Below are 27,968 nucleotides of genomic sequence, written 5' to 3' on the forward strand. Positions count from 1 at the left end.
TCTTTGGATAATTAATTCTCTTTTATGGGTCAAGGAATATTATTTGCCAATTTGTTCCACTCTAGGTAAATATTTTTAGCCACAAGGGGGCGTGTTATCGATTGGATGAGTTGTATACTTAATTCCCACAATATTGGGGTAAATTTAAAAAAAAATTATGGGGATTCTTTCTGCAGGTTTATATAACTATGATGATACCAAATTTATATTTTTTTCTACTATTTCTGCACAATATAAAGAAGAAAAAAAAGGGTTTTGTGTCGCTGCACCCCAAGACCCATACATTTTTCCATTCATAGTCAGGTTTTCATTGTTGACATTTTGGGGTACATATGATTTTGATCATTTTTTATTCTGTTTTCTTGCAGAATAAACAAAAAAAATAGATTTCACCGTGTGGAATAGATAATTTATAGTAGTTATTAAAAAAAGTTATGTAAAATTGATTTTGCCGCATTTGTGTTTGTTTTCATACAATCCAGCTTTTTCTTGTGAGAGGCAGGTTTATGTATTTTTTAGTTGGATTTATAGATTTACAGGTTTTTCTGCAATGACATTTATTAGTCCCGAGAGACGACTTGAAGACGCGATTGTTTAATCTTTTACATGCATACAGGGTGTATATATCTGTCAGTATTCTAGCAGGGCTTAATAGGCTTCTGTACATAGCGGTCCCGGAGCCCATTGTTAGAGGTCATCCACCACAGTAACAAATCAGTATTCTGCAAAGTAGCCCCCTCCCGCTGTCAAACTGCTAAGACGCCGCAGATACAATCAACCTCAGAATCTAAGTGGTTAAATGTCCAGGATCAATGCAACCTTTTGTCCCGACAGTACCTGCAGGGCGTCAGCCTTAGGGCTCATGCAGATGTCCGTGCAAATCGGTGCGAGATCAAAAAGCAATCGCTCTTACCACGGATTGCTAGTGCACGGATGTCCCTGGCTCTCCTGACCTGAGCGTGACAGCTGCATGAAATACACGAAGCTGTCAATTTCGGGTTGGCCATCCGTGCAGTAGCAATCCATGGTGGGACCGATTGCTTTATGGTGAGGATGCAGGTGAGGTTTTCTTCCGATTACTCTTCCATGAAGGACATATTTGTGCAAATGTCTCTGGACAGTAGAACAATGTACCACAACTCCAGAGTCTGCTAAATCTTTCTGAAGGTCTTTTGCTGTCAAGCGGGGGTTCTGATTTGCCTCTCTAGCAATCCTACGAGCAGCTCTCACTGAAATTTTGCTTGGTCTTCCAGACATTATCTTGACCTCTACTGCTCCTGATGACTGCCATTTCTTAATTACATTTCGAACTGAGGAAAGGGCAACTTGAAAAACGCTTTGCTATCTTCTTATAGCTTCTCCTGCTTTGTGGGTCTCCACCATTTTCAGAGTGCTAGGCAGCTGCTTAGAAGAACTGATGGCTGCTGTTTTTTGGCACAAGGTTAGAGGAGGCTGGGTTTTTATAAAGCTGGGAAATTTGCATCACCTGGCCTTTCCTAACGATGATAGTGAACAAGCCATAACCCTAACAGGCTAATTAAGATCTGAAACCTTGGTCAAAGTTATCTGAGCACATAAATCTCCAAGGGTGCCCAAACTTTTGCATAAATGCATTTTCCTTTTTATAATTTTTCAAAAAGTAAAAGATGAAAATATATATATATATTTTGTCTAAAATACAAAGGAAATCTGTCATCTTTAACTTTAGGCCTTTTAGGGATAATTTCTTCTTCATCTTGCTGATTTGTTCACTTTTTAGAGCTGCCCTTCCTTTCTCTTACCATTGTCAGCCATTGTGAAGGCTACTGACCCCTCTCTCTGGCGTATCCCTACCTTCTTCCCAGTCACTTCTATAACATCCATCTTGGCAGTACACAAGGGAAAGCCACTATTGCATTGAGGTATAAGCCACATGACAGTCTACATAGATCACAACTGCTGGTAATGCAAATTCCTTATTTTATAGGTTTTCCATTGCTTTCAATTGAAAGATCACTCTAAGCCATTATTACGGGAAACTCCTAGAAAAATTAATTAAATCTCACAGTAAATGAATATATTCCATTTCTAACCTTTAGGTAAGAGGAGATGGATCTAAACTTCTCAATTTCAGCCGCAAATATTCAACAAATACTCATCATATAATTGATAATTAGCCTGTGAATGAAATTAGCCTGTAATGAGCTTTAAAGTGCACACAGCAGACACCTGTCAGAACGGCAGCGCCGCCCGCGCTCCGCTAATTAGCAGCCGCACATTTCTTCACTTCATTGAAAATTTTCATTATTAAAAAGCATTGTTCTGCCGTGCAGCCATCATACAGCCGGCCTGAAGTCACAAGAATGATGATGGGCTCCGGCATTTAATCCGCACTCAGAGGATTGGGGTAGTCTCCTTCTGAAATACTCTGTGCTTCTGTTGACCTAACTGTCCACTTTGCAAGTCTGAGCCTCAATTCCTGAAACACTCTGTGCTGCTATGACCCTGCTTCTTTCATTTTGTATCTCAATTTGTGACCACCCACAAGATCAGCGCATCCTCTCCTGAAATACTCTGTGCTGCCTTGGTGCATAAGCCTCTCCTCCTTCCACTACAGTATTCTCAGTCTGTTAAATCTAAGTTCACCTTACTACTTTCCTAAAACACTCTGTGCTGCTATAGCCCTGCTCCTTTAACTTTGCATCTCAATTTCTGACCTCCCACAAGTTCAGCGCATCCTCTCCTGAAATACTCTGTGCAGCTAGTGACTTCACTCCATCCACTTTTTCAGACTAGGATCCCCCTATTCCTTTCCTGAAATACTCTGTACTGCTATGGCCTTTCACCTTGCAACTAAATCTGTGACCTCCAACAAGATCATCCTTTTACTTATCCTTTAATACTCTGCTGCCATGGCTCATACTCCTCCTTCCACTACAGTATTCTCAGTCTAATAACTCTTAACAAGATCATCACACTCCTTTCCTGAAACACTCTGTGCTGCTATGGCCTTGCTCCTTTCACTGTGCATCTCAATTTGTGCCCATCCACAAAATCAGGGCATCCTGAAATACTCTGTACTGCCTCTGCTCATACTCCTCCCTCCACTACAGTATTCGCAGTCTCTCAACAAGATCAGCATGCTACTTTCCTGACATCCTCTGTGCTGCAGCATCCTTGCTCCTTTTACTTTGCAATTTCATTTGTGACCTCCCATAAAAATCAGAACTTCCCCCTTCTGAAATACTTTGTGCTGCTGTGAGATCCTGCACTTTTACGAACCTCAGATACACGTGGTTAGCACATCCCGCTCTTGAAATACTCTGCGCTGCTGGGAATTCTGGCACTTCCACTTTTGCAAATCTCATTGCTTCTCCTCACAAGATGACATCGTCCCAGTCTTACGCAGCCCTGTCCACACTTGCCTCTTCTTAAATACTCTGTACTCCTGGAAAATTTGATTCTATTACTATGTCAGTCAGTGACCTCCCATACAGTCAGCGCTCCTTTCTGGACATTCTCTGTGCTGCTAGACATCAGCTCCACCCCCACAATCAGCAATTTTCCTGAAATACTCTGTGCTGCTGTACTAGAGTCTCAATTAAGATAACCCCTTTCATCCCAACAATTTTTTTTTACATTTTCAATAGAATTTAATCATTATTTTTTTTCCTGTCCGAAGCTTCAGCTCACTGTTCAGCATTTCCCTGGTTTTCTGTGGGGACTTTAATACAGATAATAGCTATTAATGACAATTCACCTAGAGGCTCAGCTGGAAAAAAATCTAAAATCTGTCCTAAGCAGTCTCCTGTATGTCCGGCGGCACAGCGGCGTCTCGCACTTCTACGGATCTTAGGGTTATTTGCCTTTTATTTTTTCTCGTCAACAGAACAGAAGGGAAGTAGAGGAAATCAAGACTGTAGCATGGCGGGTCACCGTGTACAGAGTCCTGAAGTGATGTGATATAGCATCTGGGATTTTATAACTCCAAAAAACTCAACAAGAACTTTTCAGCCGATGCCAAAACCTTTGCCGTCAACTTCCATGTGGTGCAGGAGGAAAGAGAAAAATACAGTCGCCCTGCAGGACTTCTATTACCACCTGTGCGGTGCAATATGGTGCAGAACGCAGGAGTGGCCTATAAAAGGTGATAGAGTAAAAAGTAAAAAACAGAAAAAAGAATATAGAACTTTTATTTTACTGATCTACTATTGTTATTTATTTGCCTTATAGTTTGCACTCCAGAGCTGAATTAGCAATTCCACAAGTTTGCTGTTGTTGGGAACGTATGGTCTAAAAATTACCCCCAAATCGGGATCATTTTTAGACAATTTTTTTTCTACATTACGACCTGTATTAAAAACAAAAATTAGTAATCTTGTAAGTTTCACAGTGTCCATTGGGGCAATTTTGGATTCATATTTCCAGTTCTTTCAGAAAGATTTTTCAGCAGTCTCATTAGCGGCAGAATTACAATGACACCTGCTGAAAACACCGGATCCACCAATCACAATAGGCATTGTCACAGCTCACCTGCTTCCACTCTCTTCACAATGACCTTTGCACACGCTCATTAGATTCTTCAATAAAAAAGATATGTGTACATGGATTTCCTAAAACTTCTATGAAGTTAGAATCCAAAAAAGCCCCAGTAACCAGTGTGAAAACAGCAAAATTTATAATTGTTCCTCCCACCCCCCCCCACCTCATTTCATAATCTAGATTAAAAATAAAAATTCCAAAAAATTTTTTAAATATATATATTTAACAAAAAAACAACTAGTTTATCTGATTACACATTTCTTTAAAGAGCTCATGGGTCGTTCCTTCACTTCCTGCTGGTTCAGTGTCTGTAGAGAGCATACTTATTGGTTTTCAATTGAACCAGAGCAGTGAGAGACAACCAGAGAGGACAATCCTGTGAGCTGTGTAACTTGCTCCAGGAGACGAAGGCGGCCAGAGTAAACAAATCGCTAAAGTGACTGATCGCTAAGAGACTTGCAGCCTAACGGAGTAGTAACTTCCACTTGCAATAGTGGCACCCATTCCAATTATAAAATATTCCACTGCATTTAATTTTTTCAATTCTTCTGAAAACTATTTCTTAGTTACCCAACCTGTCGTAGCAGATAAAATAATCTTTGGTTAAGTTACCACTGTGTTTTCATCTTCTGCTCCGCCGCATCCACCTGTTTACACATAGGCAGTAAGCTGCCAATCAGAGGTGGGGGCTGGGTTTTACAGAGCTCATAAATATGAAAAATTACATGGCAGCAGGTTTACTAGTCCTCCAATGATAATCTGCTGCTGATATTACAATGATTTTATCATAACTACAGCAATCAGACCAGTAAGTGATTCAACCAGCATCAGGGTCTCTGCCCATACATTATAGAGCTCTCAGATTAGGTAGCAGAAACGTAGTGACCGATGCAACATGAGATCACAAAAAACAGCAAATAAATTAAACAATTATTATTTAAACTTAAAAATCAAATTCATGAGTAATGCGGTCCTAGGGGAGAAGAATTCACAGCAGATTTTCACCTTTGAACATTACTTTACTGTTCACAACTAGAATTAAAAACATCAAGTGCTGATCCATGTGTACATACATTACATTACTTATCTTCTACTGATCCGGAGTTACATCCTGTATTATACTCCAGAGCTGCACTCACTATTCTGCTGGTGCAGTCACTGTGTACATACATTACATTACTTATCTTCTACTGATCCGGAGTTACATCCTATATTATACTCCAGAGCTGCACTCACTATTCTACTGGTGCAGTCACGGTGTACATACATTACATTACTGATCCTGAGTTACATCCTGTATTATACTCCAGAGCTGCACTCACTATTCTGCTGGTGCAGTCATTGTGTACATACATTACATTACTTATCTTCTACTGATCCTGAGTTACATCCTGTATTATACTCCAGAGCTGCACTCACTATTCTGCTGGTGCAGTCACTGTGTACATACATTACATTACTGATCCTGAGAGTTACATCCTGTATTATACTCCAGAGCTGCACTCACTATTCTGCTGGTGCAGTCACTGTGTACATACATTACATTACTGATACTGTACTGATCCTGAGTTACATCCTGTATTATACTCCAGAGCTGCACTCATTATTCTGCTGGTGCAGTCACTGTGTACATACATTACTGATCCTGAGTTACATCCTGTATTATCCTCAAGAGCTGCACTCACTATTCTGCTGGTGCAGTCACTGTGTACATACATTACATTACCGATCCTGAGTTACATCCTGTATCATACTCCAGAGCTGCACTCACTGTGCAGTCACTATGTACATAAATTTCTTTAAGTACTTTTATTGCTATGATAACTGTGCCCACCCATGAGCTACAGAACCCCACCCCCGCTTATCTCCCAACTGGTATAGCTGTTATACACAGAGCCTTATATCAGCGCCCTCTGTATAGAGCAGGCGGTGGTGGATTACATGGAGGATGACTTTTTTAGAATATGTAGCTGCACAGTCGATATGTCACACGCTAGGTGCGGTGATACAGACTCTGAGATGTAAAGCTTCGAGGAATAATTGATAGCCGTACTTTGGCACCGGCACGTCTTAAGCTGCCATGAAGACGGGTGATTAATGTAATGCCTGTGAAATTATTACCAATTACAGCACATTCATTATGACTGACACCTTCCTGAGGGCCCTCACTAGTTATTTCTTTCCAGTCGCCTTGAGGATCTTCCCTTAGGTTTTGTCAGAGTTTGTTTACCATTAATCACAGCTAGCGGTGGCAGCAGCACCACCACAACTTATCCTGAAAATATGACCTTCCACATAGCGGCCATCTTAAGAAAACAAAGCATAGACTCATAAGAAGTGAGTGAATTTGTCTGCTTTCTTTAATAACCTATTGCTTATATCAAGTTTTTCTGTTAAACTTTTTTTCTGCAATTTTTTTTTCCTGTACTAAAAATTGAAAAAAAATAACAAAAAATTTCACACTGGCCGCTTGTGTATTTTAGCCTCACTTTTTGGTCTTTACATAAGTCTTTTCAGAAGTCTCATTGTCAGGGACACCCGGGAGATAAAACAATATCCCACCACTGGAGTCACTTTGTCTGGATTTGTCAGGGATTCGTGCACACACGATCCCGATTACTCACTACTTGGGTATCGGCAAGCGACCAGTGAGAGTATGGCGTATACACCTTCGAAACCCAATGCATGAAATATGTGTATATGCCCCCATACGATCACTGCTAGCTTTACGATAGCCCAATTATTATTATTCGCTGCCACCACCGACCCATTTTGAAATATAATACAGGCCTGGTCGGGTGCCTGCTTTCTGGTAGCGTATATGGCTTCAGGGGAGGGAACGATTACAGGCAAAAGAAACAGAACTATTAAATTTTATATTTAATCCAAAAAGGGAGGCAGTGTTTATGAAAAATACAAAAGGAGACAATACAGTACAGAATATACAGTTACACGAAATAAAAAGCGGTTAACAAAATAAACTTACTATAAAGACCACAGAGATGATTCAGTATAGCTGGAGGGAAGCGCATGTGACCCGTTTTACATATAAATATGTACTTCCAATAAGAGTACTGACCCACCTCCAGCTGGGTCTTTTATGTCTAAGTGGGAGACCTGCCCACACACCCCCTGTGATGACCTCATGTGGGCTGGGCTCCAGCCTTCATATTTTATTAAAAAATCTGGCTTCTGCAAAAACTTATTGCTGGTTGATCGCAGAAGCTTGCAAATGATACCATATATTCCATTATGAATTTACCTTTCTTTAGAGACCACACAAGGCATAGCTGCGGTCTATTATTTTGTACTTTTGCATTACAGCTTACCAGAGGGGCTTACAGCTACAGAAAATTATGCATATTATTCCTTACCTGACCCTGCCACTAAAAATATGGGTCCCATTATTTTCAGACATATAGAACTTCAGATATTCCATATTTCGTGTCGGTGCTAGCCAGACTGAAGATTTCTGTTGAATTCTTTTGAAGCCCTGGAGTACTGCCTTCTCACCTAGGTGTAGATTTATCGCAAGTCTGTGCCACTGGAAAATGCAATCGCATGTTAATTGGGTTTGCCACCTCTCTTTGTACTGGCATTTGCCTCTTAGCCACTTCTCATGTGTGTGCTAATTGGCATACACACAGCTCTTTAGATTGTCAGCTTCTCTGCTCTGACAAATGGTATGGAGGAGGGGGGTGAGGGCTTTCAGGGGGAGAGAGAGATCCTTAATATTTTCTTAATATTTTTATGACACTCATTATCATTAGAGACAGGATGACAATGACGGGTATCACCTCTGTACACAGCTGATAAGACTGGGTCAACCAATCACGTCACAGCTCACCTCTTCTCCCTCCCAACACAATAACCTTTGCACATGCTCACTAGATGCTTCAGTTCAAGGGATAAAAGGCAGGATCTAATAATTTCGGCTAATGTACGTGTGCATAAACTTGGAGAACCTTCTAGCCAACTAATGTTTACCTCAGAATTACCGCCGTAAAAAACAAAACCTATAATATAATGGTGGAATGGTATGGTTTTTTTTTCACCATTTCGCCCCATTTGGAATTTCTTCCATTTTTTAATACATTATAAATGAATGTTATCATTCAAAAACTACAACTCACCGCGCAAAAAAACAAGCCCTCGTACTGCTGTGTCGAAAAAAAAAAGCAAAAAATAACATTTAGGCTCTTGAAACAAATGGAGGGGAAAAAAAGTGCAAAAGGGACATGTATGGGTTTGTAAAAGGTTAAGAGAAAACTCTTATAGAATGTTTCTACTGTTCAATGATACATTTCTTGATGTATTTACTAATAGAAGAAATTCCAAAGATTAGAATTCTTAGTCATTTCCAGTCTTTCAAAACTCTGTGGATTGCTCCTAAAAGCAGAAATAAGAAATAGTCCAAATAGTCGCACTTTGATGACAGATACCTAAAAATTTATGGGAGGTCAACTTTAAAATATGTTTATTATAACTTGTAGAATTCCATCCATTCTGTACATTTAATATCAGGCTCCATCTAATAAAAGGAAATCCAGCAATGGATCCAGTGGCATTGTAATTATACAACAATATGATAGAGACGAGCGGCAAAAGTTACAGACAAAAAGGCAATGCGTTCACTTCTAATATTAAAAAAGTAAAATTGAATTTAAAGGGAAACCCAGATAAAAGAGGAAAGTGTCAAGCAGGTTAAGGTCTGAATAACAGCTGGAGGCCCACACTGTCCTATTATATACTGATGTACAGTACAGACCAAAAGTTTGGACACACCTTCTCATTTAAAGATTTTTCTGTATTTTCATGACTATGAAAATTGTACATTCACACTGAAGGCATCAAAACTATGAATTAACACATGTGGAATTATATACTTAACAAAATAGTGTGAAACAACTGAAAATATGTCTTATATTCTAGGTTCTTCAAAGTAGCCACCTTTTGCCTTGATGACTGCTTTGCACACTCTTGGCATTCTCTTGATGAGCTTCAAGAGGTAGTCACCGGAAATGGTTTTCACTTCACAGGTGTGCCCTGTCAGGTTTAATAAGTGGGATTTCTTGCCTTATAAATGGGGTTGGGACCATCAGTTGTGTTGTGCAGAAGTCAGGTGGATACACAGCTGATAGTCCTACTGAATAGACTGTTAGAATTTGTATTATGGCAAGAAAAAAGCAGCTAAATAAAGAAAAAAAGAGTGGCCATCATTACTTTAAGAAATGAAGGTCAGTCAGTCCGAAAAATTGGGCAAACTTTGAAAGTGTCCCCAAGTGCAGTTGCAAAAACCATCAAGCGCTACAAAGAAACTGGCTCACATGAGGACCGCCCCAGGAAAGGAAGACCAAGAGTCACCTCTGCTTCTGAGGATAAGTTTATCTGAGTCACCAGCCTCAGAAATCGCAGGTTAACAGCAGCTCAGATTAGAGACCAGGTCAATGCCACACAGAGTTCTAGCAGCAGACACATCTCTAAAACAACTGTTAAGAGGAGACTTTGTGCTGCAGGCCTTCATGGTAAAATAGCTGCTAGGAAACCACTGCTAAGGACAGGCAACAAGCAGAAGAGACTTGTTTGGGCTAAAGAACACAAGGAATGGACATTATACCTGTGGAAATATGTGCTTTGGTCTGATAAGTCCAAATTTGAGATATTTTGTTCCAACCACCGTGTCTTTGTGCAACGCAAAAAAGGTGAACGGATGGACTCTACATGCCTGGTTCCCACCGTGAAGCATGGAGGAGGAGGTGTGATGGTGTGGGGGTGCTTTGCTGGTGACACTGTGGGGGATTTATTCAAAATTGAAGGCATACTGAACCAGCATGGCTACCACAGCATCTTGCAGCGGCATGCTATTCTATCCGGTTTGCACTTAGTTGGACCATCATTTAGTTTTCAACAGGACAATGACCCCAAACACACCTCCAGGCTGTGTAAGGGCTATTTGACCAAGAGGGTGAGTGATAGGGTGCTACGCCAGATGATCTGGCCTCCACAGTCACCAGACCTGAACCCAATTGAGATAGTTTGGGGTGAGCTGGACCGCAGAGTGAAGGCAAAAGGGCCAACAAGTGCTAAGCATCTCTGGGAACTCCTTCAAGATTGTTGGAAGACCATTTCCGGTGACTACCTCTTGAAGCTCATCAAGAGAATGCCAAGAGTGTGCAAAATAGTCATCAAAGCAAAAGGTGGCTACTTTGAAGAACCTAGAATATAAGACATATTTTCAGTTGTTTCACACTTTTTTGTTAAGTATATAATTCCACATGTGTTAATTCATAGTTTTGATGCCTTCAGTGTGAATGTACAATTTTCATAGTCATGAAAATACAGAAAAATCTTTAAATGAGAAGGTGTGTCCAAACTTTTGGTCTGTACTGTATATGAACAAAACTTACGTATGTTGCAGATGAAGAATCTTGTACATAGGGGGCAGTATTATAGTAGTTATATTATTTTACATAGGGGGCAGTATTAGGCTATGGGCGCACGATGCGTATATTTGAAGCAGAAATTTCCCGAGCGTTTCTGCATGTCCTTGGCAGAAAATACGCATGCGGATTTTACATGTGTTTTTTACATGCGTTTTTTGAACATCAATGAATGCTTTTTGAAGCTAAATAAAATTATTTGGGACATTGCTTAAACCCTTGGATTACCATAAGAACTGGGGTGAATATATTGGTTCATTTAAATGATTAGAGAATAGGTCTGTTGTAGTTCAAATAATGTGTTTACACTGTGCCTGTGTGTTTATTTAACTCTTTACTTTAAGTTTGGTCATGAAAAGGTTTGATTGACACCTTGACTTAATCAAACAAAAGAGCTGGGTGTCAGCTAGTCCCATTCATCCAATCTCATAAGCATTTCCGTTCATGTAATTTATGCAGCTGCTGAGAGCTGCTATTTTTTAGACTAGGAAGGTGCCAGTAGGCAAACATGATCTGTGGCCATAATTAACAGCTCACAGCTGTTTCATTAGCCACTACGTCCCTCGATCAGCACTCCGCAGAGCTTTGGAAAACGCATTTATGTTGCGTCCAAAACGCGGTGTTCTAATGCCGCACTTTTGTTAAAATATAATGACACTTCAATCGGTCAAAATCTGCAGCGGAGACTGGCGTGTCCACTACAGAAGTTGACATGCTGTGGGTGAGTTTGGGTACGTGGCCACAGTCAGGAGCTGCTGCAGGTTTGACGCTGCGTGTTTATATGGTGTCAAATCCGGAGCATTCAGATGTTACAGCATAGTGGATTGGATCTCTAGAAATCCCATGTTCACTATGCGTGCCTCAGAGGCTGCGGATCACCCGTGGACACTGACATGTGGCACTTCTTTCAGGACCGCAGCATGTCAAATTCTCTTGTGGAGTCACTAGTCTCTGCCACAGAAATTTGACCACTAGAAAGTATTGAATATGGTAAATCCGCATGATTCAGTGAACACACGTGGATTTACCTGCGTTCAACAGAATGCAACATTTTAGACGCAGCAAAAAATATGCGTCCAAAGCGCTGCTACGTCCGGATTGTGGGCACGGAGTCTAAAATTCCCCCCCAAAAAATTGCGTGAGCTCCTGCGTCATTTTTATAACCAGCAGAGGGAAAACCGACCGCTGGGGGCTGATATTAGCAGCAACAGAAGGGGCCATTAGCCAACAATGTTCCCTTGCTATTAATATCAGCCCACAGATGTTTGTTTAGCCTTTACTGGCTAGATTACAGGGAGACCCCAGAAAAAAATTGACGTAGGGTCACCCTATAAAATCTAACCAGCAAAGACTAAACTAGACAGCTGCAGGCTGATATTAATAGCCAGGGAAGGGGCCATGTATACCGCCGGCTGCCGGGAGCAGCACATTGCCAACGGGGGCAGCCGAACTGGTGAGTATGAGGATTTTTTTTTTCATTTTTATTTTTTTTCACCGCAGGCTGTGCAGAGCAGACTACTGCTCCTCCCAGGCACACCGCTCCAGCTGTTATCAGCGAGAGCGCCGGTCGGATGAGAGGAGCAGTAGTCCTCCTCTCCCGACCCGGATACCACACACAATGCGTTTCCGCCGCAAATTCGCGGCCATTGGCTTTAATTGAAAAGCAGCAAATCCACATATACCTGTGGTTTCGCTGCATTTCAATTCAAGTCAATGTGCACGAATTTGCGGCGGAAACGCCCGAACAATGGTCATGCTGCATTTTTTAACGTAATGCGAATCTGCATCATGTGCACAGCACATCCAGATTCGCATTGCTATGCATGGCAGACCTATTAACAAGCATTTTTGCAGCGTTTCCGCAGTGGGAACAACGCCACGAAAACTCATCAAAAACGCTACGTGTGCACATAGCCTTATAGTAGTTATGTTCTTGTACATAGGCGCAGTATTATAGTAGTTATATTCTGTACATAGGCGCAGTATTATAGTAGTTATATTCTTGTACATAGGGGCAGTATTATAGTAGTTATAATCTTGTACATAGGGGCAGTATTATAGTAGTTATAATCTTGTACATAGGGGCAGTATTATAGTAGTTATAATCTTGTACATAGGGGGCAGTATTATAGTAGTTATATTCTTGTTCATAGGGGGCAGTATTATATTAGTTATATTCTTGTACATAGGGACAGTATTATAGTAGTTATATTCCTGTACGTAGGGGCAGTATTATAGTAGTCATATTCTTGTACATAGGGGGCAGCATTATAGTAGTTATTTTCTTGTACATAGGAGCAGTATTATAGTAGTTATATTCTTGTACATAGGGAGTAGTATTATAGTAGTTATAATCTTGTACATAGGGAGCAGTATCATAGTAGTTATATTATTGTACATAGGGGGCAGTATTATAGTAGTTATTTTCTTGTACATAGGGAGCAGTATTATAGTAGTTATATTCTTGTACATAGGGGCAGTATTATAGTAGTTTGCCATCTATAGCTTGAGTAAACTATACTGCTCAGCAGGGTTTCATAATCAGTTTAAATCTGCTTTACAATATATACAGTGCTGGCCAAAAGTATTGGCACCCCTGCAATTCTGTCAGATAATACTCAGTTTCTTCCTGAAAATGATTGCAATCACAAATTCTTTGGTATTATTCTCTTCATTTAATTTGTCTTCAATGGAAAAAAACACAAAAAAAATTGTCCTAAAGCAAAATTGGATATAATTCCACACCAAGCCTAAAAAAGGCGGTGGACAAAAGTATTGGCACCCTTTGAAAAATCATGTGATGCTTCTCTAATTTGTGTAATTAACAGCACCTGTAACTTACCTGTGGCACCTAATAGGTGTTGGCAATAACTAAATCACACTTGCAGCCAGTTAACATGGATTAAAGTTGACTCAACCTGTGTCCTGTGTCCTTGTGTGTACCACATTGAGCATGGAGAAAAGAAAGAAGACCAAAGAACTGTCTGAGGACTTGAGTAACCAAATTGTGAGGAAGCATGAGCAATCTCAAGGCTACAAGTCCATCTCCAAAGACCTGAATGTTCCTGTGTCTTCCGTGCGCAGTGTCATCAAGAAGTTTAAAGCTCATGGCACTGTGGCTAACCTCCCTAGATGTGGACGGAAAAGAAAAATTGACGAGAGATTTCAACGCAAGATTGTGCGGATGGTGGATAAAGAACCTCGACTAACATCCAAACAAGTTCAAGCTGCCCTGCAGTCCGAGGGTACAACAGTGTCAACCCGTACTATCCGTCGACGTCTGAATGAAAACGGACTGTATGGTAGGATACCCAGGAAGACCCCACTTCTTACCCCGAGACATAAAAAAGCCAGGCTGGAGTTTGCCAAAACTTACCTGAGAAAGCCTAAAATGTTTTGGAAGAATGTTCTCTGGTCAGATGAGACAAAAGTAGAGCTTTTTGGGAAAAAGCATCAACAGAGTGTACAGGAAAAACAAAGAGGCATTCAAAGAAAAGAACACGGTCCCTACAGTCAAACATGGCGGAGGTTCCCTGATGTTTTGAGGTTGCTTTGCTGCCTCTGGCACTGGACTGCTTGACCGTGTGCATGGCATTATGAAGTCTGAAGACTACCAACAAATTTTGCAGCATAATGTAGGGCCCAGTGTGAGAAAGCTGGGTCTCCCTCAGAGGTCATGGGTCTTCCAGCAGGACAATGACCCAAAACACACTTCCAAAAGCACTATAAAATGGTTTGAGAGAAAGCACTGGAGACTTCTAAGGTGGCCAGCAATGAGTCCAGACCTGAATCCCATAGAACACCTGTGGAGAGATCTCAAAATGGCAGTTTGGAGAAGGCACCCTTCAAATATCAGGGACCTGGAGCAGGTTGCCAAAGAAGAATGGTCTACAATTCCATCAGAGCATTGTAAGAAACTCATGGATGGTTACCGGAAGCAGTTGTTCGCAGTTATTTTGGCTAAAGGTTGTGCAACCAAGTATTAGGCTGAGGGTGCCAATACTTTTGTCTGGCCCTTTTTTGGAGTTTTGTGTGAAATGATCAATGATTTGATTTTTGCTTCATTCTCTTTTGTGTTTTTTTCTTGCAAGCAAATTAAATGAAGATAATAATACCAAAGAATTTGCGATTGCAATCATTTTCAGGAAGAAACGGAGTATTATCTGACAGAATTGCAGGGGTGCCAATACTTTTGGCCAGCACTGTATATGCTGTGGAATATTTACTGTTATGTTGTTGCAGCAGCTGTTAAAAAAACTTACCGTGAAATAAGAAGGCTTTGCTGCCATTATGAGTGCCGTAAACCTGTGTAATCCCCCTTGTGTTGTTCTGAAGTTTTAGCTCCGAAATTATATCAATTTGTAAATCGTTGTCCGTCCCAAATCCAAACACTGCAATAAAAATAAGAGTAATTAAAACTTTAATCAAAAAGTTCATCAACTTCATTTTTAAGCAAACACACCAGTTCTTAATCAGGGTCGGGCCATTCTCTTATGTGGGTGCGGCTTTAGAAGCTCAGGGGAGTGGATAAAATTGTATCTTTTTCCATAGTATAACACAAAATAGAATATTTAATGATTTAATTATTGTTATTGACAATTCAGTAAACAGAAGGGAAGAGGATCTCCTCTAAATTAGCCACCAATTATTTTGTCAGACTTTGCCGCCCAGAAGAAGTTTCCTTTCTCCACCACACCTTTTTTATTTTTTTAGACCCCAAGATAAACTAAGATTCCTAACCCTTTACTAAACAATTCAGTTATTTTGTTGACATTTTTCCTCGTCGATTCTTTACTTCCAACAGTCCTCAGTGGTTGATACCTTTTAATGGCTAACTCTTCATCAGGCACAGTACTGGCTAACACGTTACAAAGATAAGGAAAATATATATTTCCAATAGAAATGCGAAGGTGGAGATTGTGGGCCCCATTGCAAAGTCTCAAAACTAATCACAGATCTTTACCAGTCCTGGTTTTCTCTTATGGATCAAAAGGCCCTTTTGAGACCCCCCTTACACCTCTAGCGCTTGGATGTGTCTGTAATCCCCTACACCCACTACTTTTAAGCCCCTCGGAAGGTGCCAAACCTCGAGGGGATGTACACCCTTGACGAGTTAGGCGGTATTCTTCTGGCCAATATTAGTATATAAAATTCATAGAACAAAAAAAAAATAGGAGGAAGGCCCCATACCACAGATTTTTGAGGGGCTAGCACAGGTATAGAATGATACAATACTGTTTGTAGATATGATCAATGTAGCAGAGTTGACTATACCCATCTCCCAACTTTAAAAATGAGGAAATAGGGACATATCTTTTATTCTATGCAAAAGCAGTACACAAATCTCACCCAGCCCTTTATATGCCTCCATATAGAAATATACTCCTAGTGAAGCCCACTAGTGTGTCCACACAGTACAGTACCGCTTTCATAGTCCCCCACACTGCCCCCAATACAGTATGATGCCCCTGAATACAGTAGAATGTCCATTGGGCCCCCCCACATAGTAGTATGCCCCTGTACACATTATGATGCTCATTGGGCCCGCACATAATAGTATGCCCCTCTATACAGTAGACTGTCCATTGGACCCCCCATATAGTAGTATGTCCCGGTACACATTATGATGCCCATTGGGCCCCCACATAGTAGTATGTCCTTGTACACAGTAGAATGCCCATTGGGCCCCCCACGTAGTAGTATTCCCCTGTACGCATTATGATGCTCATTGGGTCCTCACATAGTAGTATGGCCCCATACACAGTGTGATGCCCATTGGGCCCCCCACACTGTAGTATGGCCCCATACACAGTATGATGCCCATTGGGCCCCCCCACATAGTAGTATGCCCCTGCACAAAGTATGATGCCCACTGGGCCCACCCCCCCACATAGTATTATGCCCCTGCACACAGAATATCATCCCTTGAGGCTCCCTCACATAGTATAATGCCCCCATTGTCCCCCCAAATAATATGATTTTGATGCCCCCACAGCGACTCTCCCAGAAGCAGCAGGCTTGCAGGTGTGTCCTGCTTCTCTGCGGAGCTGGTCTCTGCTGCCAGTCACATGGCACCATTATTTTCAACTTCATCCGAGCCCTGAGGACACAGATACAGTTGAGCTCAGAGCAAACCCCTGACTTCCCATGACAGCCCTACAAATATAGGACTGGGAGGGGCGAAGCTTTGAGGTGAACTTGTATATATGTTGCAAGCTGTAGACCTGGTGCTATAGATGCATCTTACTTGGATAAATTAGGGTTTATGGCATCAGGCACAATGTGCCACCTCCTCACCCACCTCTGCTATATCCCAGCCTTGGACCGGACGACCTAATGACTTACAGCATGAACGCTCTCTTCTATCCATCATTTCCAGAACATCTCTGAGACCAAACAAATAAAACTGGTTAACATAAAAGTCACATAACCCCAGGAAGAAGTTCATCCCCGAGACAGACAAATGAAAGGCAGCGAGGATCGGCTGCACGGGAGGCAGATGTCTCCGGCTTTATTCCCGGCTTAATTACAAGGAGCCGCTGACTAATTACCTGCACCTGCAGTCATTACCTCCAAAGTGCTGCTGAGTAAGGACACATAAGACACGGGAGCCACGGAGGAGACGTTTGATGAGGAAATTACAGCAACTTCAATGCTATGGAGCCAGAGAAGCACCTGGCATGGGACGGGGCCCTGGAAACTGAGACTTTTCAATATTTAATAGAGGTTTTATGAGACTAGAAAAACATTTCTGCTTTTTTCAAAAATGGTTCCACTTGTCGATGGGCTGAGTATGGCACCGCAGCTCATTACATAGTTATATGCAGTTCTCTCAGTGAGAGGTGCCTGGTTACAAACTCAGCTCTGTCGAAAGTGAATTTTATTAGGTTGTGTTCACAGGTTGTAGCTGCAATGTATTATTTGCAGCCAAAAAAAAAAAAAAATCCCAGCTGCAACGGGTGAACACAGCCTTATGCCCAAAAGACTGATATGTATCCTGCCACACGCCAATGTGCTGCATTCTACAAACTGCATTCTGGTTTACCTGACAAACTGAGCTCTGCTGCTCTCTATGGGTTTGACCAAGCTATATTCTATAAACTTGGCTGTGCTACACCAAACTTACTGCACTCAAAGGCTAGGGACACTCGACAGTTTTTCCCTCCTCACAGAAAATCGGTCCAATTATGCTAATTACACTCGGATCAGAGTTGGAGGCAGACTCGGATCAGAGTTGGAGGCAGACTCGGATCAGAGTTGGAGGCAGACTCGGATCAGAGTTGGAGGCAGACTCGGATCAGAGTTGGAGGCAGACTCGGATCAGAGTTGGAGGCAGACTCGGATCAGAGTTGGAGGCAGACTCGGATCAGAGTTGGAGGCAGACTCGGATCAGAGTTGGAGGCAGACTCGGATCAGAGTTGGAGGCAGACTCGGATCAGAGTGATATGATTTTCTCTATGGTGAATGGAAAAAAAAATGGCATACAAGTATAGTCCGATGTTTTCCATGGATTCATATGACTTGAATGGTTAAATCTGATCCAAAAATAGAAGGCAAATCGTGCATGTTGCGATTTTTTTTTCCACGGAAAAAAGAAAAATTAGACCTGTGCACGGCCACACTGAATAACACGGGGATGAGTACTATCCATACAACGATGGATATCATTTGTCCAATTTTTATGGTTGTGTGCACGAGACCCAACACTCTGTTAGCTCAACCACGCTACACTCCACAGACAAACTTTATCCATCGCTCCAGGTAACTTAAGCACAATCTGATCATTTCACTCATCATATATATATATTTTATTATGACCATTCTATGACTTGAACAAATAAAGTAGCACACTGTAACACGGAGTATATAGATATTAAATATGAATAGCATAACTGCTGTAGAAATTTTTTTTTCCATTTTTTTCTATTTTCTACAGCAGTTATGCTATTCATATTTCATATCTATATACTCAGTGTTACAGTGTGCTACTTTATTTGTTCATTATATATGGAGGTAGCTGCTCTTAGTAAGCACCTGTTCACACCTAGTTTTTGTAGTGGAAGTGCCGTCATTTTCTTTGTTACTAAATTCAGCGTTGACTGAGCACTCCACCCCCACCCCCATGCCGCAGGTGGTTTTAAATGCATCAGGATCTGTCTTTCCCACACATAAGCAGATGGAGGTCTCTTAGAGAGGTATTCACATGGATAGGTCCTGACATCGAGAAACGCCTTACCGCGGCTGTCAGGTACACATGAATTGGCCAATTTATGCGCTAATATTTCTCATTTATTTACAGCAGTAATGCTATTCATTTTCCATACTTCATATTTACATGCGCTAAAAAAATTTTCAAAAAATCTTTTCCATTTTTTTCTATTTTCTACAGCAGTTATGCTATTCATATTTCATATCTATATACTCAGTGTTACAGTGTGCTACTTTATTTGTTCATTATATATGGAGGTAGCTGCTCTTAGTAAGCACCTGTTCACACCTAGTTTTTGTAGTGGAAGTGCCGTCATTTTCTTTGTTACTACATTCTATGACTTGAAGCATGCATTTTTCATCAGTTTTTCCATTTACTTCTTCCATCTCTAAATTTTCAGCTGTCTCTGAGCTGGTGAGTGGAGACTAACTAATATGATCTCTCCCATACACAGCACACAGACATGAGGGATTCTTGCTTTTCTGTCTCTATGAAGCACATGATAAAAAACCACAGCAGTATGGAAGACAATATACAGCAGTACTGAGCAGTGTAGATGCGAGTCCAGTTCTTTGTGGAGAGAAGTCCTGCCTATTTCTAGGAAGTGTTTCGCTCACCCGAGTTTAATAGAAGCTATAACCTAATCCCTTAGTGAACAGACAATTCCATCTTGCATTGCGCCACACAGATTTAAGCAGGTTTCCATGGCGAAGGTGATGAGTTCAGGAGTCAGGGAAAGGAGAAGTGGCTCATAAGTGAATAAAGAAGCAGATTACTCTGATAGTAATAGATCTTAAATTTCTCATATTCACTTTTCAAAAGTTGGTTGCAACAAAAGCGACTATTTAAACATCAAACTCACCCGGACAGACTCAATTCTGCAACATTCCAACTTTCTGCGCTGTACAAACTCCACACACTCGGGTATGCTATAGTCTACAGACTTGGCTCTGTAGCATGCTCGAGTCTGCAGAGCAAAAGGACTCTGTAGAAAATTTGTAAAGTTTTGCAGAATAGACTGAGAACCTCTACATCTTACAGAATTCTCACCACACTCCAGTCTCAGTTCTGCTACATCCACCACGTTCAGTCTTGATCAATGCGGCAACCTCAGGTCTTCTACACCTGACAAACACAACATCGCACCATCTCACCCCTCCCCAAACCCAACAAGCTGCGCTCTTCCCCATCTGTATATGTATCATGTATGTTATATGTTACTTATTACGTTACATCCAATTCTTTACATTTTCAGCTGCATTCTTTCATCTCTGTTCATTGTGAAACCTTCTGTCAGCAGCTCCTTTTCCCCCTGGTATCACTTCTTTTTACAGTTCAGTCGCACCTTTCGCGCTCTTCAAAGACCTATTTTTGGATCCCGTTGTTTTATTTTTCTTAACAGTGCCGAGTTTTCCGAGAACAATAGATCTAAAAAGTCGGCATTTACAGACATTCAAGGTGTCGCTTTTAATGCGCCGGCTGAGGCTCCATTGCTGCCTGAAGTGTCGATGCAATCTGCGCTTACCTCCGGGTTTATAGTGTGATATACATACTGATGAGGAGACAATGAAGTTTTCAATCCAGAGACCGAGAAGAAAAAAACTCTGATTGTGTGTAAAGACCTAAAGGAAAACTTCAGGTGCTCACAACGCCAACTACAATATATACAGTATATTCACATAGACCAGTCAGCAACATGAAGACCACTCGCCTTTTATTGTGCAGGTCCCTCTTGTGCCACCAAAACAGCTATGTCCCATTGATGCACAAATTCGACAAGACGTCTGAAGGAGCCCGGTGATATCCGGCACCAAGATGATCTCAGAACATCTTTTAAGTGCTGTAAGTTGCTCGGTGCATACTCTATGGATCGGACTTGTTTTTCCAGCAGATGATTGAGATGGTTGAGATCCATGTTGCAGGTCTAACACTCCTGTGGCACTGTAGACATTCTTGGTCGTGGACAGGGGTCAGCATGGGCACTCTGATTTGGAACTACACAACTCCATACAAGTCAAGCTGCAATTGTTTTGCATGTTCTAGACCATCATCCGATGCCCTACACTGTCGCTGCAGCTCCCCGGGTCTCCATGCAGGTCTGTTCAGTCTCCCAGTGTTGAGTCTCACACGGTCATGAGGGCAGTGACACATACAGATCCCGGTCCTTCGCAAGGGGCTCTTTGGTTTCTCCAGCACTGAGGTCTACACGGTCACGTGAGGGGCACCACATGACATTGACGTCAATGACATGCATCAAACCCCATGTGAGCACTGCATTGTTAGAACCCAAGAGGTCCATGTGGACGTCCGGGAAGCTGCAGACAAGTCACAGTTTTGTAGCAGTAGTTCAAATCCAATTTGCCAAAGTCAAAAATTTGGGGTATATTTATTACAAAATTCAATTGGTTAAAGATCGATTCACTCATCTTTGGTAGATAATAACCACTGTGTCCTGGGAACACTTCAGAAGACCTGCCAACTTGGAGATGACCCAGTCATCTAGGAATCATACATTTCCTTATGCTGGACCATTTTTTCAGCTTCAAAACACATCAACTTTAAGAACTGATCACTTGCCGCTTAATATATGCACCCCCTGATGGGGTCATCAACAATCTATGTCCAGAACCTCTCAGATCTCAGTCCATAGCCTACACCCAAATTAGAAAGCTTCCATTTTCATAAGACTGCTCCTCTTCTATTTAGGCCATTTTTTTTAGACTAAGGAGAACCAATTTTGGTCACTTCCCATCGTACAAACGTGATTTCTTCTTACTCTCAGATGGGGCTGCAGACCCACATTTTAAGGCTTCAGGAGTCCTGATCTCACAATTGCTGGGGTTCCCAGTTGTCAGACCTCCAGCAACTAGTTCCATATTATATAGTCCACCACCCTGCTTCTCCCCAGAACATCTAGGACAATTGATAACTATTCTTTGCGTGAACTAATACAAACTTTCCTGCCAGGCTTTAATTTATTTCAGCACAGGCCATGATCCACATGAAAATTGTTAAAATAAAAGAACATTATCGAATTTTCTCACTTCTTTTGAGGATTTTACACAATCGTAAATATTCATTATAAGTTGACCCCAGTTTTCACTCTTGGATAATTACAAGTCCCCGGAGTGCCAGCAATGTTATTTTCTGATAATCATAGAGACGTGAAAAGCTCAGGTGACTCAAAGCAGAGAGTGATCATTGCGATAATTAACGCATCTATGCTAATTAGACTGTTGCTTCCAGCCAATAGAAATCAGGTTGTTATGTGACAAAGGTGAGAAGGTGATTATCTGCCATTCTGCAGCCTGTAAATAGTCAGCCCTCAGTCACACAAGCTAAAGAAAGGTCTGGAGATTTTGTATGAAAAGATTCAATATTGTAGACAGACAAAAATGGTAAATTGTTACGTGGAATGAGGAAAATAAGCTTTTATTCCACGCTTAACATGAGCTTCAGTAGTTATGTGAACAGCTCGGTGTCCAGACTGGGAATAAATAAAGCAGCTCTCTCCCCCCTCTCCCAGCAAGAAGTTGCAGCATCTCGAATATCAAACAGCCGTCATGCAAGTGCATAGAAGAATTCCCTGCCTCTGCTAAGGAAAGTTAATGCTTTGAACAACATAAAGAGGAATTTTCAACTAGTCAAGACGTTCACAAAAAGTTTAAGGCAATTTCCAGGAATATACAAGGATAACCTATTCTTAAGATCAGCGAGTATCATGAGTTTGTTCCCCATGAACCTGATCATTCAGCTGACCATAGACAACAGATCTGAGCTACACTACTGGACACCTCCACTTTTTCCGTGGATCAGTGGTATTCAGGTTTTTTTTTTTTTAAACCCCATGATGATCCTTTAAACAGAGAACAGACCGTCCATCATAACCTACTTATTTGTCAATATGGAGCACATTTGCTAAAATATTAGCTCCTGAGTTACATCTAATAATTTTATCTTGAAGAAATTAGTAATTGCTTATCTTAAAATGGAATTATGATTCTTAAAGGGGGCCTGTTAGTACAATTTTATTAATAAAACTAGTGGTCTGGCTGTATAGATCTTAGAAAGACAATCAGAATGGTACCTGATTTGTAGACATCCGATGTGCTAGGGCTGAGAAATCAAGCTGTGAAGCCACATGCAAATTAGCTTGGAAGTACATAAGGGGTGTGCAATGTATTCACCATGCACTGACACACCCCCAATACAGATAATTTGCATGTGACTTCTAAGCTTGATTTCTTGGAGCTGGTACATCGGATTATTATAATATAGGTATCATTTTTATTGTTGTGCTTGGACCTATACAGCCAGACCACTTGTTTCAGTAATAAAATTGTGCTTAAAAGAAAAAATCTAATGTGGCCCCCATTGCTATCATGTGCACCCCTAATGTCCTACTCCAGGACTTTGCTGCTACTGATGTTGTCACTTGTACCCCACTTTATATTAAGTACAAGCAGGTCCTTGATAGGACAGGTAAACTGACTCCTATCTTGGGTTAGAGGGGCAGAGGGTTGCCGCAATGTAGAGACTATAGTGTAATAGGTGTAACTGGTCTGGGAGGCGGAACCTCTGAGCTACTATACAAGGGGGCGGTCCTTGTAAGGAAGCGGGTGGTGACCAGGGAAGACGGGCAGGTAGTCACAGCAGGTGACCGGGACAGTCTCTGGGTAAACGGGCAGGTGGTCACGGCAAGTGACCGGGACAGTCTCTGGGTAAACGGGCAGGAGGTCACAGCAAGTGACCGGGACAGTCTCTGGGTAAACGGGCAGGAGGTCACAGCAAGTGACCGGGACAGTCTCTGGGTATAGGGTAGGTACGACCTGTGACGGCTGAGCCTCCAGGTAGGCTAGCAGGTGGATGACAGATGAGTGCTCCCAGGTGAGCAGGCGAGAGTCTCTGGAAAAGCAGGTGGTCACAGCATGTGACGGCGGAGCCTCCAGGTAGGCTAACAGGCGGATGCAGATGAGTGCTCCCAGGTGAGCAGGCGAGAGTCTCTGGATAAGCAGGTGGTCACAGCATGTGACGGCGGAGCCTCCAGGTAGGCTAACAGGCGGATGCAGATGAGTGCTCCCAGGTGAGCGGGCAAGCTGGTCCATAGACAGACTGACAGGGGTAGGAAGGCAGACCGTCGGACCTCAGGCTAGCAAGCAGGTAGGAGGAATGTCAGGCAGGAAACAGACAGCAAACTGGCAGGTTTCTGGCAGGTAACTGGCAACGGGACCCGAGGGCTGAAGCAGAGTAGTGAACAGTGCAACAACATTGCTCGGGCACCTCCATTTTGGAGGAGGTGCCTTATATATGGTGAAGTCCTCCGGCCATTGGCCGGGGACTTCTTAGGACGGCGCGCGCGGCCCCTTTAAGAGGGAGGGAGCGCGCGCGCCCTAAGCACAGTGGCCGGGAAGGAGCGCGCGCTGCCAGCAGAGCGGGAGGAGGACGCCGGGCTCGGAGCAGAGGGGTGAGGGGAACAGCGTCCCTGCCTAGCAGAGGGCAGGGACGCCGGCGCTACAATAGGTAAGAAGATTCCAGTGCTGCCGAGCAGGAATCTGCTGTCAAGGAAAGTAACACACAGGTATGACAGTGCTAGGTGTCGGATCAGTCCTCTGGGCTCTCGGTGCGGTGGGGTGAGGAGGACATTGACAATTCAGGAGGAGGTCACCCAGCTTGATATTGCGCAGTCAAGACAAGGTTATTATATCTGCAATACAGCCTCTGGGCGGACTGAAGAGCTTGGTGAGAACGAGGTGAAGGCTCCATCATCGCCACTAATCAGGAGCTTCGGGGGATACTGCTCTAAAAATGAGGCAGTCAGATGACTCCTGGTGGGGGCTCCTTCAGCTGGCACTAAAGCCATGTTAATATCTGGCTCAATATGGCCACCTACTTCATTGTGAACAGTTTATCTTGTATGGGTAGAGGAATTAGGGTTGTAATTCGTTGAGTAGAACGATTTGTAGGATCCTGGTCCAGTGGCCACGTCGGTAGTCCATGGCCACCAGATTGGAGCACTTCTAACTAGGGAAGAGCGGACCAGTGGAAGTTCGGATTTTGTTACCCGACTCGAAATTTAGTCCAAAGTTCGGTTCCCGTACCCGAACCCCATTGAAAACTACAGGGACTTTGGAGCCGGAAAATTCTCTCTCTCATCCGGACCTCCACCGCAACTCCGAACATTAAAAAGGACTTCTGGGAGAAGTCATTGTTCGACGTTTAGCACATGACACTAACTGTCCGGTACGAACACTGAGCTTTTAAGTTTGGGTTCGTTCATCTCTACTACTAACCTCCCCGTACCTGTTGACATATGTAGGTCTGGCACGACATCATCATTGCGGTGGGATGCACAGATGACATCACGCCGTGCCGACTAATCAGAAGAGGCACCAAGGAAGCCGGCAGGTAGGAGAAGGTTCGTAGTGCTCTGGTTTGGTGGCCAAGGACTACTGACGTGGCTGCTGGACCATAATCCCGCAAATCATTGTGCAAACCTCTAGTTATAGTGGAGAGCTCCTTTCCATCTTGACCACTTCCAAATCAGACCATCAGGTTCCTGGAGAAGTTCATTGTCATCGAAGACATTCTTCAGGGTTTCCTAGGTCAGCCACATCCTGGCAAGTACCTGGTGCCCCACAGAGAACCCACAGGGCAACCACGTCCTACTAGAACCCATCAAGATGGTGCGTCGCCTTTAATGGAGGAAGCGGCACCGCAGGATCTCAGTCTATTGTTCTGATTTACCGCAGAGATTTATTCGAGCAGAATTAAGGTTTTCTTTTGCTTTTTTTTCCCAGAACAGCGTGCGACTCGAAGAACGAACATTATATATTCAAGATACACAAAACGACTCCGCAGGGAGACAAACCCCTCATTGCTGCTCCGATCTGGAACTCGCTCGTATCTCCATGTGTGTAATTACTGAAGTGACCCAACCTAGATTCCTCCATCTACATTATTGATGAGGTACGGACGGACCCCGCCAGGATCCCATGGAGAAGTGGGTGCGCGGGTCTGGCAGGAAGATGCATCATTTGTCATAAAACTAGACCAGATTTCTAGGGCAGGAATCAGATGACAATAAGCTGAAGATGCCTCCTCAGAGAGAAAGTTTTAGTGTCTTTTATACATAGCTCCGTCATGGTCTGTAGTGCTGTACAATGCAAAGCAAAACTGGAGATTAAAAACTCAAAAAAACACAGACTGCACAAAGTCCCAAATGTCCAGTCTGACCGACCCGCAGTCCCATGTGCTTTACCCTCTTAATGACTCCAATATTTTGAGTCGTTTGTTTTTAATTTTAATAATAAACTTTTCAAGTTTTCCAATACCGTCGCAGGATGGGGCTTGTTTTTTTTTTGCAGGTCAGTACAATTATGGAAAAAGATAAATGTATATACTGCATTTTTCTGACTAGAAGGCAGAGTTCAGATGACCATACTAAAAATCAGGCCACTCATGTCCGCAAATATGTCCACAATCTGCTTCATGTATTCTTCCCCATATTGGAGGAATGGAGGAGCTGCCCGCTGGTTACTGGTAGTAGTCTGGTCCGTACAATGGACGCAAGTAGTCCATCTCATATCTTGTCTGAGGTCATGTTCACACAGTCAGTATTTTACATCAGTATTTGTAAGTCAAAACCAGGAGTGGAACAATCAGAGGAAAAGTATAATAGAAACACGTCACCACTTCTGTATTTGTAAGTCAAAAAATACTGATGTAAAATACTGACCAAATACTGAAGGTGTGAACGTGACCTCAGTGTGTGAATATTTGCTAGGCTCCTCAAATCTGAAAAAAAAGATGGCAGCAGGAATGAGCAAGTGTGTCATGAAGCCACGCTCTGCTGGGGACACGCTGCTTCCCGAGGGTATGTCAACATGAGACACCTCAGCTTCATCCCCGAATCTTCACCACCAAAGGGGAATACGAGGGGCGAGTTGTAGCTCTCCTGTCTGAGAAAGATTGAGGTGTTCAATGACGGCATGTTCTAATGAAGGGCAGCTCTGCTGGGGCCAAACTGTGCATATGATGTGTATACTACCTAGAAACCCTAAAAAGAAGCAGATTTAAAAGGGGTTGTCAACTTTCTGCTATATGCTTCTGTAGCATACAGACAGCAGAAGACGCTGAGTTTAGTGATTGGCTGCAGCGCTGTTGACGTAATATTAATGCTGCAGCCAAACAGACAGGAGCAGAGGTATAGCTATACCCAGGGAGGGTAAAATTTATATATATAAGTATTTGATCCCTTGCTGTTTTTGTAAGTTTGCCCACTGACAAAGACATGAACAGTCTGTAATTTTAAGGGTAGGTTAATTTTAACATTGAGAGATAGAATATCCAAAAAAAAAAAAACAATCACATTGTAGAAATTAGATAATTTTATTAGCATGTTGCAGTGAGAAATAAGTATTTGATTCCTCTGGCAAACAACACTTAATACTTGGTGGCAAAACCCTTGTTGGTAAGCACAGCAATCAGACTTTGCTTGTAGTGGATGATGAGGGTTGCACATGTGGCGCCCCGAAGGTTCGGTTGCTACAGGGGTATTGCACCTCAACCAGAGGTGTGATATTCCACTCCCAGGTAAGGATGGAGTGTGGACCAGGGCTCAGTTAGCTGCATACACATACACTCACCCCATTTCCGGGGGACAGCTCGACGGTGTTCCCAGCTGCGGGCACAACTGACCATGTCCCTGGCTTTAGTGGGGAGGGGGGAAGAGAACCCAGTGGTGTAGGAGCAGATAGGGGGTGGTTTCTGGAGCATAGGAAGGAGCTCATTGGGTGCAG

General features: G+C 42.5%; 1 protein-coding gene across 2 annotated transcripts in view; it reads right to left on the reverse strand.

Moving 5' to 3' along the window:
* NELL1 (neural EGFL like 1) overlaps nt 1-27,968 on the reverse strand; it is a 932,419-nt gene that overhangs the window by 859,901 nt on the left and 44,550 nt on the right. For both annotated transcript variants that reach the window (XM_073658224.1, XM_073658225.1), the window contains exon 2: nt 15,224-15,352. In XM_073658224.1, the coding sequence (XP_073514325.1) occupies nt 15,224-15,352 (129 nt within the window). The remainder of the gene's footprint in view (nt 1-15,223; nt 15,353-27,968) is intronic.

This window comes from Phyllobates terribilis, unplaced genomic scaffold (genome assembly GCF_046119375.1).
Source record: "Phyllobates terribilis strain yellow unplaced genomic scaffold, ASM4611937v1 Scaffold_13__5_contigs__length_258822181, whole genome shotgun sequence".
Classification (NCBI taxonomy): Eukaryota; Metazoa; Chordata; class Amphibia; order Anura; family Dendrobatidae; genus Phyllobates; species Phyllobates terribilis.